Source organism: Aulonocara stuartgranti (assembly GCF_965226115.1).
Source record: "Aulonocara stuartgranti genome assembly, chromosome: 6".
In the NCBI taxonomy this organism is placed as follows: domain Eukaryota; kingdom Metazoa; phylum Chordata; class Actinopteri; order Cichliformes; family Cichlidae; genus Aulonocara; species Aulonocara stuartgranti.
In genome coordinates, this window is record NC_138944.1 from 25104110 (window position 1) to 25112964 (window position 8855).

The 8855-nt window shown below is 44.1% G+C and overlaps 1 protein-coding gene across 3 annotated transcripts in view; it reads left to right on the plus strand.

Moving 5' to 3' along the window:
• cntln (centlein, centrosomal protein) overlaps positions 1 to 1697 on the plus strand; it is a 93148-nt gene extending 91451 nt beyond the window's left edge. For all 3 annotated transcript variants that reach the window (XM_082536834.1, XM_082536835.1, XM_082536836.1), the window contains one exon: positions 868 to 1697. In XM_082536834.1, coding sequence (XP_082392960.1) covers positions 868 to 978 — 111 coding nt within the window. In that variant the 3' untranslated portion in view covers positions 979 to 1697. The remainder of the gene's footprint in view (positions 1 to 867) is intronic.
• Positions 1698 to 8855: the final 7158 nt, after the last annotated feature.

Consider the following 8855-nt stretch of genomic DNA (forward strand, 5'->3'; position numbering starts at 1 on the left):
TGGCAACAGTGGGTTGGAAAAACTCTTTTAACAGAAAGAAACCTCCGGCAGAACCAGGCTCAGGGAGGAGCGGCCATCTGCCCTGACTGTTCGAGGAAAAATGACATTCCAAAAATCAAACCAATACCGGTTCGTCTCACAATTAGGGACTTTCTGTCACTCAGACGTGTAGATATACTGATTTTTAACGTGTGGTTTTATTGTTTGTTTATTGTTTATTGTAGTATTATGTTAAAAAAAATTATATTTCCATAGAGTTTTTCCTGTCCACAGTGGACAGGCATGTATTGGGGAAAATGTTCAGGATCAATGTTGGGATACCATACCTCTGCTGGTGTGGACGGGAAAAAACAGCAGACCTGTTTAAGTTAACATGTGAATGTTTTTTACAGCTGGCTTGAAAAAAAAACATGAACTGCATTCTCACTGGTCAAAAATGGAAGTTTAATAAAAGTGAGCTGTGGAGTTGGGCTACTGCTGTGTAGGCTGCTTTGTGATTTACTTTATCTCAAAGTGGCTGTTCCCTGAGAAATTTCACAAATCCTGAGGCCCTGCTTGGGCTTCTCTTATTTCATAAAACAGCAAACAGGCTGCCAGGTGTAAAAAAAAAAAAAAAAAAAAAATATATATATATATATATATATATATATATATATATATATATATATATATATATATATATATATATATATACGTGTGTGTGTGTGTGTGTGTGTGTGTATATATATATATATATATATATAGCTGGATAGATATATAAAAAAATCTGATTTTATTTTTTAATACTTGTGCGTGTTTTCCTCATTTTCTCTTCCCCTTCTACCGCCACCCCCACACCCTTTTTTCTGTGCTTCCCCTCCCCTGCAGATCCCCTCTGCCGGCCAGCTAATGGAGGCTGTGCGCGTGAAGATGAAGGAGAGGAAAGTGCTGACAGAAGAGCTGGCCACGCTCGCAACACCAGTCAGCGAAAAAGCCTGACTCCCTGGGCTGAGGCTGGGAAAACTGTCATCCTCTTCTTTTCCTCCCTCCCTTCTTCTCTCCCTCCCCAGCTCCTACTCGGTGGGAGCCGGGCTGAGCCAAGCTGGGCCGGGGCAGCAGAACCAATATTTGTGAGAAAAGCGCTGTCGACTCACTCTGGGCCACTGGCTCAACGCAGCACCCCAGCTTTTGTAAATGAGCCCTCGACATCTGTGTTAGCACTCACTGCACTATGTCTATCAGACAGGGCCCTTTAGTGCCAAGCTAATTTACAGTGCAGCCACTCTCCTCCGCTCTCAACGCAGACCTGGGGTGATAAGGCAAATGCTTACTCTAATGTTTAAATTACACTTTTTGAAACTTTCTTTTACCCCTTTCCCTCTAATTTATTTGGCACCTCAAGAACTTTTAGGTTGCAGGGACTTGACCTACGCATGCCTAGTCGACACTTTAGGAAAGTCCAAAGCAAGAGAGAGCAGAATATTCACTGCAAGGAGCTCCAGAGTGTATTACCCTCAGATCCAGTTCAGTGATTGAAGCCTCATCTGTTCCATTTATGAAATGCACTGCAAGTATTTATTTCTGAAGGAGATTGTTAAAGCTTCTAATCTTTTATTTTGTTATGTAATTATATTAAGTATTGCTTGATTTTTTTTACCATTTTGTTTAATAAACATTTACTTAATTTCCAAAATAAAAGCCCTTTTAACTTCTAAAGACTGCCTTTTTGTGATGGTCGCTGTCGTTTGCTTTGCTGTGCTCTCGTACTTTGCTTGTTCTGGCAGTTCAAAGGAGTGTCAGTCAGAGTGGGATGGTGACTGAGGATGCTCTGCTGGACTGCGGGGTTCTCGCACCTCTCTTATGATTGACAGCTGCCTGTTGGCATGGTTCCTGTCTGTAACAAGTGGCCCCTGCTGCTGACATCATTAGTAAGGGTCAGGATGAGCACACACACACACACACAGAGCCGTGGTGCACAAGAGGAGTGGTTCCATCCTTGACACAGCTACCTCCACTTCCTTTTATCTGTTTCCCTTGTCCTCCCTCTCTTATTATTCATTTTGAATATTAAACCACAATCCAGGTCTCTGTCCTTGAGTTTGCATCCCACTCAGGAGACCCACACGCCTCCTTTGAAATTGCTTCTTCTTTTCCCTTTTTTTTGAATAACCACTTTCCTCCTTTCTTTTTATTATGTGTAATAAACAGTGGCACGAAGGATCCTCCGTTCAAGAATTAAAAAATAATTCCACTTTTTAATCCCCCCCACCAACCCCCCACCTCCTTCTCAAATATATGCTAATGATGTCGTTTTCCTTTATCTTTTTATAATAAAGGATTAGGCCAGGACTGTCTCTAGCTGCAACTCGGGGACCAATTTAGCTGGGATCCAGGAGAGACAAACCCTAGTGGTTAATTACCATTCATTAACATAGTTTGCATCTTTTCTTCTTCTCCAATACCCATGGGCGAGCTATTGTCAATATTTGTCCCATATAAATTTCTTCACTCTCTTTTCCTGTCACTGTCCTCCAGCGTAATGGAGCTAATGACAAACATTAATAACTCAGAGAAATACGGTGGCACCGTGGGTAAAGAAAAGCAAAACATCACAGAGACCCTCCTGCATGGCCCTGCCCTACCCCTCCGCTGTCTGTCTCTATTTCTCCCTCTTCCTCGTAGCGTGTAATGCACAGTCAACATATTTGCTCACCGAAACTCGCCATCCGGCCTCGGCTGACGCGCTCGCTCTATTTCTGTGACATATTCAAATGCGGGGCCCCTCAGCTGGTACTCCCTTGGGTTTAATTAACCTGGCCTTGCCTCTGACGCTCCCTCAGTGAAGATGTTAAAATGATCTTGAAAACACCCTTCAAATAACCACCACCACCCCCATCCAATGCGCACACACACGCTCATTTCTTCCACTAGGCGCTGTGTATGATTCATCTCCCCTTTTCTTTCTCCCTCCTCTGTGTAGGAATGGCATGCCATACTCTTCTTCTCTTTCACTCCTTGTCTTCCACCCTTCTTTTCTTGTACAGCTCTCATTAAGAGAGGTTTCCTGTGGGAATTACTTTGATCAGTAGTTCCAAATGCAAAGTTTTTCTCCCTTCCCCTTTTATTCATTCCAACACAATTGCGGTGTCATTTTCACTCTATCTTTATCTCTTTCCCTCCCTGCTCTTTTTAAATCCAACTTTCATGTATATTTTCTTTCCACTGATTTCCTACAGGAGATTGTTCCTGGAGGGATAGAAGAGGGTTAGGGTTACAGGTTGGCTTTGGGGTTCATCGAGGATTTCTGTGCATGTGTGTTGTTTGTCCCAGGGCTGTCTTTCTGGTACTTTTAAGTTCCCTTTGTCTGGTGAGTCTGTGCCACTTGGGTGGGAAGGCGGGTAGACCTAAGTACAAAGAAAAGTAACGCGCAAACTGAGAATTTCTTCTGCCTCCATCTGATACACAATTAGTCCTTGCCGATCTCGTCAGCCAGCTGTGGAGCGAACAGAAAATAGCCTCTGGTGATTTCCTTTACTTCGCTGACACAGTTTCACACCCCAGCTATTGCTGCCAATACATCAGACTGCTTTGATTTTTGCCGGCACAGGCGCTTGGCACAGTCTAAAATAACAAGGTGCTTGTGACATACAGCCAAATGTGTTTTCAACAAATGTATAATGCAGCATGTTTACAGTTGTTCATTGTGTTAGTCCTCCGTGTTTGATCCACAGAGAGATGGTTCAGTAATAAAAAGGTAGATGGGGTTTACAGGGCGTATGACACAAATCGCGCCACATCTCAGCCTAATAGTAATTTCTGTTAAAACTCTCATACTCGTCTTGTCAGTGTATCCATATATAATGTTCTTTTAATGTTGCATCATATGGCACTTTACAAAGAAGAAGAAGGAAAACATTCTCAGTGTGTCCTGATGCACGTGTGCTGTGTGTACAGCCTCATTGATCTTCACTTGAACAAGTCCCTTATCCTTCTCTTCTGTGCTCCAGACATGAAACAGCAGCAGATTATGGGTGGATGCGGCCCGCCGTGGGAAGCTAGGGAGCAGATAAAAAGGCAAGCCACTCCTGGGAATAAAGCTATGTTTTGATGCTGTGTGATGAAGCAGAGCCACAGGGTGAGAGGAAGGGGAAAGTTACAGAATCCATCTATCTAATATGTAGTGTATATACTGTATATCCTGTATTTTCTGTGGTTTTTCTCCCTCCCCGTCGTTTGGCTGCTCCACCGTAGCCGAGCTCTTCCAGCACTTTTATTGTTCTTTGACACTCGCACTTTCTCTGTCCCCAGTGGACTGTCCTGAGCTTTGTTCACGGCAGCTGTCTCTCTAAAGCCATGGCCAAAGCTTCTGCCGTGAAAAAAGAGAGAGGAAAAAGGGGGGGAATGAGACAGGGGTTGATCCCATCTCTAATCCACCTACTCTTACAGCACAGGACCGAAGCCGCTGTCCTCGACAATACCTCAGAGAGAAGTGGCTCTTCAGTGAGATTCCCTGAACCCTCTGGTGTCCTTTTGATTAGTGTGGGATGTTGCCTCAAATGACGTTGAAAATATTCTTGATATTTCACATCAAAGTGTACTATATGTCTAATTTGTCAGACATTTCAACCTTTAAACGTGCCAGTGTTTTGTCCTGAGGTTTCAACCTCATCAGTCGGCCCACTGTTTTCCACGTGTATCAAAACATTACCAGTCTTCATTTATCCTCTGTTACAAAATAGGCATCCATTCTTTGTTTTCTGCTCCGGCATATATAATAACACCTTAGTCTAAGGTGCACAGCCCCTCAAAGCACCTCTCCACCTTGACTAACTTTTCCAAGCGCTCATTAGCGGACTGGCTGAAGTTTGGAGGGTATGAAGCAGGCAGGCAGATTACCCCCTGTAAAGTAGCACACCTCAGGTAATCACACTAATGAATTCTAGCACCACCACCACCCCTACTCATACACCCCTTGTTCCTTTCTCTATTTCCCTTTACTTACTTTCTCCCTTTCTTCCACAGTGGCGGGTCGGTGCACGAAGTGCCAAACAACAAAGTGTTTGTTTGCATAATATTAGCTCTGCGCACTCGCATGCAGTGGCGGGGGCCTGACTGCAGGACTGACTGGAGGCTTCCCATGAACACAGGTGGAGCAGGGCGAGCATCACTGGGACCAATTAGAGCAGAGCACAGGTACATTAGCATGTTTGAGTGGAGCGAGATGACGTGGGGATTGGTGGACCTTATGAGACCCACAAACACATGACTACAGCCTGGCTTATGTTAGCTGTTTGTCTCTGGTGGCATGACTGGCATATGTGTGACAAATGACCCCTGGTCTGCTGTAGAAGTCAGTCCATTTTTTGTTTTTCTTATTAACACCTGCACACACACACACAAACACATACAGGTTCATAAAGGATACATTGAATCTTTCTTAAGGGCTTTATTTATGATGAAATATAAACACAACCATTTGCTAATGTTTTAACGATTAATATAAAAAAAAAGTTTCTTGTGGTTCATTGCCTCAGAGGTAAAAAGAAACAATCTGGGGAATGTGATTCACAGTCTGCTTAGTTTTACAGATGCAGACAATGAATATAAAGCAGCACATTCCTGCGCACTAAAATGCATTTTTCTTAGTAAAAGACCGTGGTAAGTAAATATTAAGTAAATTTTAAAGATCCCAAGGAAGTCAGTTCAGATGGTCTTGGATATTACCACAGAAAGGTTTCCTGATCAGATGGTAGAGGCACCCTTCTCTTGATCAAAGCAAAGGAACAAATCTTCCTCTCCAAGATTTTGATGATCTTCATCTACTTCATAGACTATCTGGTCTGTGAGCACAGGCGCTGAGCAAAAGCCCCTTGTGCCTGTGATTTCACTTTTCAGTCACCACACAGAGGCGATAGGTGGTGATAAGTGAGGCCTGCTATTTGGCTTTAAAGAGGTTCTGACAAACCATCTGGTGAGGGAAGTAGGACTTTGCTCAGAGGAGAACTGATAGTCTCAGCCAGGTATGTTATGATGATGGAATACTATCCACACTGAGTCTTTTAAAACTAGAACTAAAACTTATTTTTACACATTGGCACCTGAGTCTGTCTGGTTTGCTTACTTTGTCTCCTGTGCCTTTTGATGATTGTATATGTTTAGCACCTATTAGCATGTGTCTATTTATTTTGTACCTATATATGTGTGTTTTTTCCTATTCTGCCTTTAAATATGCTTCGAGAACTCTTCTGTGGAGTTTAAAGACTTTTATTAACCCATTCCCATTTCTAACCCAGAACTCACAAAGATCGTTACACGTTATGGCAGATAGGATTAGCCCTATTTTTAAAACGCTGGTGCTACGTTGGATCAACTCTACTGCATTAACTAAACTACCCTAAACACCAATCACGACATAGCTCTGTCAGTTCTCCCTCTGATTGATCCAACATAGCGTCAGCCCTCCTGAAAAGTCAAACTGCGGCGCTTGTTCTGCTTGGTTTATTGCTCAAGCATTTCAAGGCGTGTTATAGCACAGTGCGCTGGACGATAGCCAACTATATGCAAATTCTTTCCAAGTCATGGAAAGGTGAATCAGTTCTTCAGCTCATGCAAAGTGACGCTCGTGGAAGTTTAATCATCCAGGGTGCAGGCTGTATGTTATGAGCATATACCTGGTTTATGAGCTACAGCGATCATTGTAAAAAACACATTCTTCTTGGTTTTCCCCTAAACTATTTGGTTTTCTTAATAAAGTCATTAATAAGGAAACTAGAATCTCCTCGAAATGCTGTATTTACATTCATAAGCTTGTCATATATGCTAAAGAACACACGTCGTTTTTTAAGCAGAGCAGCTGATTTTCAATGCAATGAAGCAAAGTTGTTTCCTTTTACAGACTGCTTATCACAAATGACTTTTCATTTAAATCAAATCTGTCTTTGACTCACATGAGGAATGAAGAGTATCCAGTTGGTGAGCTTGGGATTGCATCTCTGCCTGTGATGAAAGACATGGCCTGTTGATTTCATTATACTTGGACCTTTAGGTTTAAGTTTTAGGCTGTTTTAGAGTGGAAGGTTTTCGCTTTAATTTCATAAGTTAGCATCATAACTGAAAGAACTGTGTTGCACATTTAACACATAATGTGCTGATCGCAAAGTTATCAAGAGTCTGACGCTACTGTATGTTTTTGGGCAGCTGTTTATTTTTTTTATAAGCTTTCTCAGCGTTTCTCCAAAACATCCAAAAAGAAGCCCACAGACTTCTGGTACACAGTTCTAAGGACAGATGAAACAAAAGTCAAAGCAGGTAGCTCCATGCCCTCCTGGGTTTTAAAGGCACCTTAGAACACACATGCATCAACACTACATATGAGCGGGCGGAGGGAGGTTTGGAGTCATCACACACCCCCGTTCTCTGCGGCATGCTGGAGCAGGGGGGACTAGGAGGAGAAGTTGGCCGTCCGACTGGGGTCTGGAGTGTGAGGCTGCTGCCTGCTGCTGCGGAGTCGGGGCGGTCTGCTTCTCCCCGCACCAGGGAAAAGGGTAACACTACCTGGGTCTGGGTGCAGTTTCCCCCTCCAGGGGCAAGGATATCTAGACCTGGGGCTTAGAGTACGCTTGGGGAGTGTGATTGTGTGTACAGTGTCCCTCTATGTCTGTCTCCCCGTTGGGTGAGTGTTGAGTAATTGCACATGAGAGCATGAGGGTGGGAATGGATGTTTGTATATGTGTGTGCCTGTATTTCTGTGTCTATATGTCAGGTTGGGTATCAGGCGCCACCTCTCTGGGGACATCTCAGGCCCTCCAAGGTTTGGAGGCCTATCTCCCCCTACCACTCCCCCTTTCAGTGGCGGACTCCCTCAGACATCGGTGCGTTGGTGGTTCTTTGTGTCCGGGGATGGGCGTCCAGGTACACACCGGCTCACTCCTTGGTGGCTGCTTGTCGAGGCCTGGAGCCTGGGGCTCACTCGGGCCACTTCGGGGGTGGGGTGCCCTCGGCCTCTCGGCCTGGGGCTTGGTCACTCAGGCACGGCTGACTGCCGGCGGAGCTCACAGGCGCGTCACTGCAACCCCCCCTGGCTTCTGCTCCGCGGCTGCTGAGTGAGCCCTCATCTGGGACTCTCCTCAGCTCTTTCTGGGACAGTGGCGCGGCTGCCCCTCTGTTGGTCTTCCTTGGTCTCTTGTGCTCTGGGGGCCTCTGGATGTCTGGAGTTTTGATCTCCTCCATACCTGCTTCATGCCCTGGTGGACGGGGCTGTGGCCCCCCCACACCCTCTAACAGATCATTACATGAAGGAACCTTTTAAAAACAAGTGCTCACAGGTGTACACACGGGTGATCACATACACAAACTACACCCTTTTTGGCTCCTACCTCAAAGCACACTGTGCGCTGTCGATCTTACTTGCTGCACAATAATGTTTAATATTTAGTATTTACTGTTATATTCCCATAGATCATCGTGATGTTGTTTATTCTATTGCTCTCGTTTTCTTCTGCTTGTTTTCTTTTTTCTTTCTCAACAGGTGATCCAGGTGATTGATATATGTTTTTTTTGTCTGCTTATTTAGTTGGTTTTTGTTTTTTGCCCTTTATCCCCGTGCCTCTTCCCCGCTGTTTTTCTTTCCCTCTTCCTTTCTCCCTTTTCTTTTCCCCAGTCAAATCTGTCCCGTATCTAGCAAGTGAAAATAAAAAATAAAATAAACAATAAAAGGTGAATCAAATGGACCATTATGGCAAGGCTGGGATGGTCCATTTGGTAAAGTAAATCCGTTGGGCATCTTTCTTCGCCTTTAGACAATAATTCTGATGGCAAAAGAGCCAAATGGGACAGGCAAAAAGAAAGAAAAAGAAAAGAAACAAAAGTCAAACTCT